The sequence below is a fragment of the Dryobates pubescens genome, chromosome Z (assembly GCF_014839835.1).
Source record: "Dryobates pubescens isolate bDryPub1 chromosome Z, bDryPub1.pri, whole genome shotgun sequence".
In the NCBI taxonomy this organism is placed as follows: domain Eukaryota; kingdom Metazoa; phylum Chordata; class Aves; order Piciformes; family Picidae; genus Dryobates; species Dryobates pubescens.
In genome coordinates, this window is record NC_071657.1 from 29,698,958 (window position 1) to 29,711,305 (window position 12,348).

General features: G+C 41.0%; 1 protein-coding gene across 1 annotated transcript in view; it reads left to right on the top strand.

The window, feature by feature from the left end:
* The first annotated feature begins 313 nt into the window (after positions 1-313).
* Positions 314-12,348, top strand: part of LRRC2 (leucine rich repeat containing 2) — a 65,377-nt gene continuing 53,342 nt past the window's right edge. Inside the window, exon 1 of the mRNA XM_054177754.1 lies at positions 314-449. Coding sequence (XP_054033729.1) covers positions 325-449 — 125 coding nt within the window. The 5' untranslated portion in view covers positions 314-324. The remainder of the gene's footprint in view (positions 450-12,348) is intronic.

Sequence of the window (12,348 nt, forward strand, 5' to 3'; positions counted from 1 at the left end):
TATGTTTGCAAATGTGTCTTTGTTTTGGAAGAAGAAAAGTGCAAGGAATACAAAAACCTCAAGATTTATCAGTTTTCATAGAAGTCATCTGTAAGCCACATTGATTACTGCCAGCACAAAACCCTAGACAGATTAGGTAAGACAGAAAGTGTGCTATGTTTATCTGTATATATATATATATATTTATTTCTTATTGACTTCAGCCTTTTTTCCCAGATAATTTTAATGAAACATGATCATTTAGTTACTTATTTTTCCTCATTGTTTCTTTCCTGAAGTATTTGTGATGGCTTGTACTTGCAGGAAAAGATTAATGTCGACACTATGGGGCACCAGGTGATAATATTTGACTTCTCTGTCATAAGAGGACTGTGGGAAACTCGAGTTAAGGAAAGCAAAGAACGTCAGAAGAAAGAGAAAGAAAGATTAGAAAAAAGCTCATTGGAGAAGTAAGCCAACTTTTCTGATGTTCATTTTAACTGAATCCATTATTATTATCTACTAATGTTGCCATAGACTAAGCATAGGAGATGAGCCAACTTTTTTTTTTTTTTAATTTTGCTTCACTGGTTTCTCATCTTCTTTCCTCAGGTGATTGTAACAGAAATGCAGCACAAGCTATGCTTGAATTTCATTAGCCCCTGTCCTTTCTTATGTAAATTGTGATTGACTAGTGGTGCATTTATTTGTCTAATTGTGTAGATTTAATTTGAAGGGGAAAATACCACATTTTGTACCATTCTATTTTTTGTATAATATATGAAAGTATGGCCTTTTATTATGGATTCCTGAAAACATGCTCAAAAAATCATTACACTGAAATATTTTATGTCTTTTTGAACTGATAGGAGAAACAAAAAGAATTAAATAAATGGATACATTATTTTTTTCTGTATAGGACAGAGAGAATAGAATAAAAGAATCATCAGAATCTTTTTCTTGTCCAAGTATTAAAGAGAGTATTGTTTATAATCCTTACATCCACTAATCACATTACTATTCTGATTATATTTAATTTATTGTTTCTTTAAGCAATATTCTTGCTACTGCTGCATCTACATGGACAACAGAACAGCTGGTCTAGAGAAGACCAGGGTAATACGCAGTCTGACTTCCCTTTTTGCAAGACCCTTCTTCTCAAAATACCCATATTTACAGTCTCAGTTCTCCTGTTTTTACCCAAAGCCTGCTTTAAAATCCATAATCCTAACCAGAAAAAGAAAAAAAATAAAAGAAGAGTTTGTACATCAGACTAATTCTCTAGCAAGGGTAGCTTTATTTTTTTTGGTATGGGCTGACTGATAAGAAAAGCTTTGCTGTTGTGTAAGTGAGAGGTGAAAGGATTTGAAATGAAACTTGAACAAACCTTATATTAAGAAGTGTGTTTGTACGGTTCCTATACAAATAAAGCAGATGATTGTCTAATGCTTTCTATGTCTGCTAGTGGCTCTTGGGGTGCCACTGCAGCTGCCTTGTTCAAAGGAACATTATGCCTAGGAATTCACACCCATAGCTTCTAATGCTGCATGCAGTCATCTTCATAATTGTTGGAAGTTCAGTCCCAAAGTGGGCCTAAGTGTCAGCATCCTCTTGGCATGTTTTGTTTGGTTTTTGGTTTTCTGTGGTGCAGATTTTAACTCCTGAATTCATTAGTATGAAAGCAAACCAGAAGCACCAGGCACAGTGAACTTCTGTATGAATGGGGGGAAAAGGGTAAACTTATGTGCTCTATGGAGCTAATTTCAGCTCACATATTTTTTATTAGTAGCATATTGACTTATAAGCCTCATTTGTTACTGTGACTTGTATTTTCCAGGAAAACAAATTTTCAGAATATGAGTCTCACTGGTGTTTCTGCCTATGGCTATTTGTCTGTAGTCACCCCTGAATGAAAGAGCTGAGAGAGTGGAGCTTGACCACCTGTTCCGCTCTTTTCCACTAATGAGGCCCAAATTCATTCTGTTATCTTCCTGCACCAAATGGAGATGGGGAATTTGAACATGATGCAGGGAAGTGAAATGTTCCAAATGCACTTTCAGCTTTTACGAAGGATTTTTGTTTTCTTCCTTGAGCTTGCAGTTTCCATATGGTACTTTGTCTCGTTGCACATCTTTATTCAATCAGATTACTTTTCAGTTAGTCCTATTCCTTTTGGAACTCCTGGAAAGACATGGAAATGCATCAGGCATTGCTTCCTGAATATGAGTGATCAGTATTCATCTGCCAAAGTGAACAGCAGAGTTCCTGTTCATGCTTATGACGCAGGCCTCATAGAATGGATAAAGCTGTTGCAATAATGGTAAAAGTAATACAAATATTGGTATTAAAATGTTGAATTCCATACAAAAATCCAGTGTCTTTGTTTTATGAGGTATACAGTAACCACTGTCCTTTAGAACATGAAAGACACATCACAAGTTATGTCATAGATACTTTTTAGTGCTTCCAAAGATTAGGCAAAAATAGTACAGGATTGTGCTTGCTATTAGCTGAAAAGTATAGGTAAATTTGTAGTTATAATGAAATGCTTAATAGAAAGAGTGTTTCCCTGTAGAAATAAATGTCAGAATTCTAGGGAGTTGTGTGTTTGACTAAAGTTTGGTGGTCTTCTTGGAAATTACAATTTTATCACTGTCAGGTAGGTCTGTCAAAATAAATACTAATACTTATTGTTAAGTTTTTGATAAGAAAGTATTTTGGAAAAGATTCCAAAAAAGCTATTCAAAGAAGGTTATTTTCCAGAACTGAGAAATACATTCTTGTATTTCAGATTCTAGATAGTCACTTTTGCCATCTGACAGAGTGGATTCCCAAGCAGGGCTGAAATTGAGTTGCTTTGCCAATATACTCATTAAGAGATGAGTTTGGAACAAGACCTGCTCAGGCTCTTGTGGTTGAAGAACATACGATTCACTAATGCCTTTGAGATTGTGCAGTTCCTTATCATCTGTATTGCTTTGTAAAATCACCTGATAATAAGTCATGAAATGTAGTACGTATTATTTGAGTCAAAACTCTCAATTAGCCTCTAAGGAACATTCTGCTTACCTTGAAGCAAGGTAGTTTAGTTCATGCAGTGTCAGTAAGCAGTTACATGTAAGATAATTCTCTTCGTTTCCTCTTACAAAACCTCACAACAAATGCAAAACTTGAACGGTGTCTTTATTAATGATGATATATTGTAAAAATGTTGAGAATGTACAGGTCTAGAACCTATGTTTAAGCAGCTGGCCAGTGAAGGCTGATTCTGGAGAACAGTCTACTCAGAATGTGAGAAGCTGGTATCAGTCCCTCTGAGAGACTGGTGTCAGATTACTTTGAATGGAGTTAATTAAGTCCTCTGCTTCCACTTAGGTGTTGTGAGACCATGGAAGTTTGACAGTTTAAGGAACCTCTAATTCTAGGGGAGATGCATAAACCATTAACAGAGTACAAAAGAAAGAAACAGTACAGTGTTGTGTAGAAATAATATAATTTCGCTTTAATGCCTCCCCCCCCCCCCCCCCCCCCCCCCCCTTTCTTTTTTTAAGGATTGCAACATGTTTGTGCTCTCTGTGAAAAGCAGGTAAGGTAGCAATTGAAGGCTGAAAAGCTAAGCATTCAAGTGAGGGAATGTCAGAACTGTTTGCCCAGATTAGCGATCTAAATCTTTGCTTGTGACATGGCACAACCTCCTAGGTCCACCAATCAAACATGCAGCAAAGATAACAGTTTGTTCAACCATCTCTTCTAGTGTGTCTCTCCTCCAAAAATTTCCTCTCAAGGTCTGTCAGGCTAAATGTACATGCATTACTTTTCTGATTAGAATATTAAAAGTCAGAAAGCTTCCACTCTACAGCCAGACAATGACCTTTTATTTTTTTCCCTAAGAAGTTGTATGTTTGTTTAATAAAACAGATTGATTTCTATCTCTGTCAAACTTCAATGTTATAATTCTACTTTTACCTGAACTAAGGTTTTATTTATTTTATTTATATTTATTCTCCAAAATTCTTCTAAGCAAGACTAAAACTTAGACTTACTCTCAGCCCCAAACACAAATTGTAGGTGACAAGTTGGGAGTAGATCTGTAGCACTTGTAACCACTTGTTGTTTACCTTTGTTGCTAGACATTTGTGCATACAGATCTTGCATCTAATACATCTAATACAGTGCATGCAAATGTGTTGAAAGATGAAAGCTACAGCTCAGCCATAATCCTTCACAACAACAAAGAGTATGGCAGAGGGACTGAAAAGAAATCAGTCCATTTGAATTTGAAGAAAATGTTACTTGTCCATCAGGAATATGAGTCTGGGCTGAGCTCCAGTTTAGCTGTACTGCTCCTATAAAAGCTCCTTAGAATTATTTAATGATCCTATGCTGCTAATGATTTTGAGTACTAAACTGGTGTCACCATGCAGCCTCCTGTGTATTTCTTCAGTCCTGATTTAGGGGAAACAGTGCCATCTAATGAAACATCCTTTCTTCACCTAAAATGGACAGCTTTTCCTCAAGACCTCCCTAACTTTGTTGGAGAATGTAAAATGACAAGTGAGGAAATCCCATATCCTTGAAGGCAAAGATTTATAATAAAAAAAATTAAATTGATGTTGGTAAATCTCTTTGCTGCAGATATATTCCAACAGTGAAGTAGTGTTTGGGGAACAATTATCTAAAGACAAGTTCAGCACTAACTGAAATGGAAATAGTTGAATATTCCATTTTCCTGTTGATTCTGTTTCATCCCTGTAGTTCTGCAGTGCATTGTCTTGAAAGCTTTCTTAAAACTAGCAATATATTGGGAAATAACTTGCCAGAATTAACATTTCCTCGATACCATTTACAGTATGCTTTAACAACAGGCATGTTTTTTGTGATATGAAGGTATGAAGTACAACTTTAAATTTTTTTCCCGAACAAACATAAGCAGCATGCAGACTTAATAAAAATGAATTGGATTATCTGTATGATTGAAGTGGGAAATAGTGGACTAGTTAGCTGATTTGGAATCTTAAATCTTATCTGGGTCCTACGTCCAGAAAAAATTCTTGGTTTGTTCTCATGCTCTCACCTAAATTAGGCTTGGCTTAGCTAACACTGATTTTTCAAATATTGATAATAATAGTTGTTTCTTTAATCTGACAGTAACTGTTTGGTCACACTTTAGTAGATAAAAATATTTTATTGTTGAATAGTATTGGAAAACATAAACTTTAAAAAGGCTGTGGTTTTGTAACCAACTTATTTATCATGTGTGAAAATTTGGTCCTGGATTCCCAGGAATCATTAAAGTTCCTGGAAATCTCAGGAACTGTTAAAGTTAAAGGAAATTTAATATCTCTAGATGTTTATTTGTGTATTTAAAGGCTGATTTAATTTGTGTGCATGACTTTTTTTTTTCTTGTGTGTGTGTCTTAGAATCACAGTATACGTCTGGTTGGAAGAGACCTCAAAGATCATCCAGTCCATCCTTCCACCCAGTACTGAACAGTCAATACTAAAACATGTCCCTAAGCACCAGGTCCACATGCTGCTTAAACACCTCCAGGAATGGTGATCCCATCACTGCCCTGGGCAGATCATTCCAATGCTTGATAATCCTGTCATTCATTCATTCATTTCCTAACATTCAGCCTGAACTTCCCCTGGCACAGCTTAAAACTGTTTTCCCTAGTTTTTTCACTTGACACCAAAGAGAAGAGGCTGGTACTTGTAGAGCACAATGAGGTCTCCCCTCAGCCTCTTCTCTAGACTGAACAACCTCAGTTCCCTCAGATGCTCATAGTAGACCATGTGCTCCAGGCTCTTCATGGGCCTCATTACCTTTCTCTGGATATGCTCCAGCACCTCAATGTCCTTTTTGTCATGGAGCCCCCAGAACAGAACATAGAGGCATGGCCAGTGCAATCTGTTTTCCTGGTTTTCTGTCTTTCCTCAAGATTCACAAAATAGCCTCCACACATGACAAATATGGTGGTAATTCTGTTTTATTTGAGGGTTTTCATCAAAGGAAGACTTAAAAAGGTCTTTGTTTTCATACAGATCCTTTAAGAAGAACCATGATCTTAATTTTTTTGACAATGACAGGGCTGAATGAGAGACTTGTAGCCAAACAGAACCTTCAATTTCATCTCAACTGTAAGCTGCAAATTACACCTCTCCAATTTAATGATACGTGTGAGCTTGATGTGCATTGCACCTCCAGGCCAGGAAGGATTCTACTGATTCATTTGGTTAGTGTGCACCACAAGGGTACAAGTGGTGGTTGTAAGTTACACATTCTGCCTTTGGACTATATATTTGTATATATTTTTCATTATGAGATGTACTATACAAAATTATGCATGTTCCTGCATTATTAGTCACTTTCTACCTGTCCAAAATGTGCATGTACTTAGCCTGATGACTACAAACAAGTGTTCTTTAGGAGCATGTTGCCATAATTTAAAGTATGAGTTAAAAAAAAAAAAAAAAAAGGACAGGATTTCCACATCAGTGAACGGTATCTGTGTTAAATACCTCATCATATTTAATTCTTAATGCCTGTTTTCCTTTTCTTTCTTTCTTTCTTTCTTTCTTTCTTTCTTTCTTTCTTTCTTTCTTTCTTTCTCTCTTTCTCTCTTTCTCTCTTTCTCTCTTTCTTTCTTTCTTTCTTTTTCTTTCTTTCTTTCTTTCTTTCTTTCTTTCTTTCTTTCTTTCTTTCTTTCTTTCTTTCTTTCTTTCTTTCTTTCTTTCTTTCTTTCTTTCTTTCTTTCTCTCTTTCTCTCTTTCTCTCTTTCTTTCTTTCTCTCTTTCTTTCTTTCTTTCTTTCTTTCCCTCTCCCCCCCCCCCCCAAAGGTCAACACTTCTTTAACAGATTTGATTAATGATTTGGTTTGGTTTGGTTTGGTTTGGTTTGGTTTGGTTTTCCCCAGTTTGTGCATTTTACTTTAATTGGCTAGCAATGTGTCGTGACCTCCTGAGACTTATGTTTTGTACACATTATCAATAAAGTGGCAGAGGGATGTTTATTCTTTCAACTTATTGTAGCTTGGCATTTTCTATATTCCGTGTTGTGAGAGAGTAAAATTTTACATCTGGGCCTTCTACTTTCATGTTCATGGGGCGTACCAGACAGACCCAGCACTGAGAGGTGTCAAGAGTTAGACATTCTTGACCTCTTCTGTCTGTTGAGTTTGTACTGTTCTTAGAACTTGTACTCATGGGAGTGAATCAGACATTTTTTGTGCATAGGTGAAGTGCAATGAATACACAAAAAGCATCTTGGGAAAAGCCTTTTCAGTGCATTGTGCACTGAGAGTTATACTGAGACCAAGTATTTATTGCTTTGGTAGAAAATGAAGGAATTCCATGGAAATGAGAGGGCAATAATGCAGAGTTAAGCTTTACAGAGGAGAAGAGAAGATGTATGTGAAGGACTAAAGGAGAATGTGAGAAATAGTAGTACAGCATTGAAAGTAAAGCTAGGATTATTTATAAAATTTTAGAATAAAAGAATTGGCAGCATCTGAAAAAGGTGCTTCAGCCCTTAATTTTGTGTCTGCTGGTATGGAAAATTCTGTCACTGGAGAATTTCCAGAATCTAGATGTGGGGACACCCTTTGTTAGGGCTGCCTAGTGCAATCAGGTACTTTGATGTCTCTCTGTACCAGATAGAATTATCAGATAGAATCATTAATGTTGGAAAAGGCCTTCAAGGCCATTTGGTTTAACCATTAACTTAATACTATCAAATCCACCACTAAACCATGTCCCTAAATGCCCCACACTTCCACCACTTCCTTTGGCAGCCTGTTCCAAAGCTTTATCACTCTTTCAGTGACAACATTTTATCTTAATATCCAATATAAACTTTCCCCATTTCCTTTCATCCTGCTGCTTGTTACTTGGGAGAAGAGACCAACTCCTACCTCACTACAGCCTCCTTTTAGCTGTAAAGAAAGCCTCTTCTTCTCCAGACTAAACAACCACAGTTCCCTAAGCCACTCCTTATAACACTTGTGCACTAAATGTTCACGAGCTTTCCTGCCCTTCTTTGCATGTGTTCCATCACTTAAATGTCTTTCTTGCAGCATCTGACCCAAAACTGAACATAGTATTCAATGTGCAGCCTCATCAATGCTGAGTATGGGGGCATAATCACTTCCCTACTCCTTCTGGCCACACTGTTCCTGATACAATCCAGGATGTGTTGGCCATCTTGGCCAACTGGGCATACTGCTGACTCGCATTCAGTTGGCTGTTGATCAACACCCCCAGGTCCTTTTCCACTGGGCAGCTTTCCAGCCACTCGTCCTCAACCTTGTACAATTGCATGGGGTTCTTGTGAGCCTTACTGAATGTTATACAACTGGCCCATTGATTCAGCCTGTCCAGGTCCCTCTGTAGAGCCTTCCTATGCTTGAGTGGATCAACACTTCCACTCAGTTTGGTTTCATCAGCAAACTTACTGAGGGTACACCCTTGTCCAGATCATTGGTAAACATACAATACAAAACTGGCCTGAATCTGAACCTTGGGAAAGGCTGCTCATAAGTGGGCAGATGCATTATGTTGAGGGATTACAAAATAGGGTAAAGAGCAGTGTCTGATCTAACCTATGTGCTTCTCCTTGTTATTAATTTCAGAAAAGTGGTTGGGTCATTATGTGTTGGTGGTAGACTCTTCCTTGAGCGTACTTTTTTTGGGGTGTTCTTACATTTAATTTATCACAGCATATACCGCCTTCTCATTTCTTCATTTAAACACCAATTTCATTATATATTCACAGAATCACAGAGTGTTAGGGATTGAAAGGGACCTTTAGAGATCATTGACTAACCCCACTGACAAAGCAGAACAACCTAGGGCAGGCCACCAGGAAAGCACCCAGGTGGGTTTTGAAGGTCTCTAGGGAAAGAGACTCTATCACCTATCTGGGCAGTCTAAGTGCTCCATCATCTTCTCCATAAAGAAGTGTCTCCTCATGTTGAGGCAGAATCTTCTGTGTTCCAGTTTGCACCCATTGTTCCATGTCCTACCACTGGGCATCACAAAAAAGAGATTGACACCTTCATTCTGACACCCACCCCTCAGATATTTATAGACATTGATAAGACCCCCTCTTAGCCTTCTCTTCTCAAGACTAAACATAGAATACATAGAATACATAGAATACATAGAATAAACCAGGTTGGAAGAGACCTTCAAGATCATCGCGTCCAACCCATCACCAATCCAACTCCGCCCAAGCAACTAACCCACAGCACCAAGCACCCTGTCAAGTCTTCTCCTAAAAACCTCCAGTGATGGCGACTCCACCACCTCCCCAGGCAGCCCATTCCAATGTGCAATCACTCTTTCTGTATAGAACTTTTTTCTAACATCCAGCCTGAACCTCCCCTGGCGCAGCCTGAGACTGTGTCCTCTTGTTCTGGTACTGCTTGCCTGGGAGAAGAGACCAACATCTGTCTGTCTACAACCTCCCTTCAGATAGTTGTAGAGAGTAATAAGGTCACCCCTGAGTCTCCTCTTCTCCAGGCTAAGCAACCCCAGCTCCCTCAGCCTCTCCTCGTAGGGCTTATGTTCCAAACCCCTCACCAACTTTGTTGCTCTTCTCTGGATTCGTTCCAGCAAGTCAACATCCTTCCTAAACTGAGGGGCCCAGAACTGGACACAGTACTCGAGGTGCGGCCTAACCAGTGCAGTGTACAGGGGCAGAATGACCTCCCTGCTCCTGCTGGCCACACTGTTCCTGATGCAGGCCAGGATGCCATTGGCCCTCTTAGCTGCCTGGGCACACTGCAGGCTCATGTTCAGTCTACCGTCGACCAGCACCCCCAGGTCCCTCTCAGCCTGACTGCTCTCCAGCCACTCTGACCCCAGCCTGTAGTTCTGCATGGGGTTGCTGTGGCCAATGTGCAGAACCCGGCACTTGGATGTGTTAAATCTCATGCCGTTGGACTCTGCCCAACTGCCCAGCCTGTCGAGGTCCCTCTGCAGAGCCTCTCTACCCTCCAGCAGATCAACTCCTGCCCCCAGCTTGGTGTCGTCAGCAAATTTACTGATGATGGACTCGATGCCCTCGTCCAGATCATCAATAAAGATGTTAAAGAGCATGGGGCCCAGCACTGATCCCTGGGGCACACCACTGGTGACTGGCTGCCAGCTGGATGTGGCACCATTCACTACCACTCTCTGGGCTCGGCCCTCCAGCCAGTTCCTAACCCATCGCAGTGTGCTCCCATCCAAGCCATGGGCTGACAGCTTGGCCAGGAGCTTGCTATGGGGAACGGTGTCAAAGGCCTTGCTGAGGTCCAGGTAGACTACATCCACAGGCCTCCCCACATCCACCAGGCGGGTCACCTGATCATAGAAGGAGATCAGGTTGGTCAGGCAGGACCTGCCCTTCCTAAACCCATGCTGGCTGGGCCTGATCCCTTGGCCATCCTCTAAGTGTTGTGTGATTGCACTCAGGATGACCTGCTCCATAATCTTTCCTGGCACTGAGGTCAGGCTGACAGGCCTGTAATTCCCTGGCTCATCCAACCGGCCCTTCTTGTGGATGGGTACCACGTTGGCCAGCTTCCAGTCAGCTGGGATCTCTCCAGTGAGCCAGGACTGATGAAAAATAATGGAGAGTGGTTTGGCCAGCTCATCTGCCAGCTCTCTCAGCACCCTAGGATGGATCCCATCTGGTCCCATGGACTTGTGGGGGTCCAAGCTGCTGAGGAGAGCTCCTATCACTTGCTCATGGAACAAAGGGAAACCATGCAGCTCCCTGGCTCCCTCTGCCAGTTCTGCAGGCCAGCTGTCTGGTAGACGTTCTTTCCAGGTAGTAAAAACTGAGGTAAAGAAGGTGTTAAGTACCTCTGCCTTTTCCTCATCCTGTGTTACAACATTTCCTTCTATGTCAACCAAGGAGTGGAGGTTGTCCCTGCCCTTCCTCTTGCTATTAATATATTTATAGAAGGACTTTTTGTTGTCCTTCACATCAGAGGCCAGTTTAAGTTCCAAATATGCTTTTGCCTCCCTAATTTTCATCCTACATGCCCTAGCAACCTCTTTAAACATTCCATGGGTTGCCTCACCTTTCTTCCAAAGATGATACACCCTCTTTTTTTCCCTTAGTTCAATTAAAAGTTCATTACACAGCCAGGCTGGCCGTCTGCCCCGGCGGCTCCTCTTCCAGCACATTGGCACAGCCTGCTCCTGAGCCTTCATCAGCTCTTTCTTGAAGCAGGTCCAGCCCTCCTGGACCCCTTTATTTTTAAGGGCTTTCTCCCAAGGAACCCTCTGAATTGTTTCCTTGAGCAACCTGAAGTCCGCCCTCCGGAAGTCCAGAGTGGAGGTCTTCTTGCTGGCCCTCTTAGCTTGACTGAATACTGAAAATTCTATTATTTCATGGTCACTGGCCCCTAAACAGCCTCCGACCACCACATCACCCACCAGCCCTTCCCTGTTGGTGAAGAGGAGGTCAAGCAAAGCCTTGCCCCTGGTAGGCTCACGCAGCACCTGGGATAAGAAGCTGTCCTCCATGCAGTCTAAGAACCTCCTAGACTGCCTCCTCTCTGCTGTGTTGAGATCCCAGCAGATGTCAGGCAGGTTGAAGTCGCCCATAAGGACAAGGTCAGGAGATCTTGAGACAGCCTTAAGCTGTCTATAGAATGCTTCATCGACATCATCCTCCTGGTTGGGTGGTCTATAACAGACTCCAACCAGGATGTCTGCCCTACCGGTCTTAACAGCCCCAGTTATTTCTCTCTTCACAGGAGAGATGTTCAACTCTCTTAATCATCTCTCCATCATGTAGAATAGAATAGAATAGAATAGAATAGAATAGAATAGAATAGAATAGAATAGAATAGAATAGAATAGAATAGCAGCAACAGGGATGAATACATTGTGAGAGCTATTTTTTTTACAGTTTATGTTACTTGTCTATTAGTGTGAAATTAGATAAAGAGCTCTGTACCATCTGATTTAAGTGAACGGATAGATAAGAAAAGAGAAAATAGCTAGAGCATCGAGGCTAACACTGTCTAATCAACTAAGGCATGGCACCATCCAGTCTCTTTCTAAACACTTCCAGCGATGGTGACTCCACCAGCTCCATGGGCAGCCCATTCCAATGGGCAATCACTCTTTCTATGAAGAATTTCTTCCTAACATCCAGCCTAAACCTCCCCTGGTGTAGCTTGAGACTGTGTCCTCTTGTTCTGGTGCTGGTTGCCTGGGAGAAGAGACCAATCCCCACCTGGCTACAGCCTCCCTTCAGGTAGTTGTAGAGAGCAATAAGGTCTCCCTTGAGCCTCCTCTTCTCCAGGTTTAGCAACCCCAGCTCCCTCAGCCTCTCCTCATAGGGCTTCTGCTCCAAACCCTCAACGG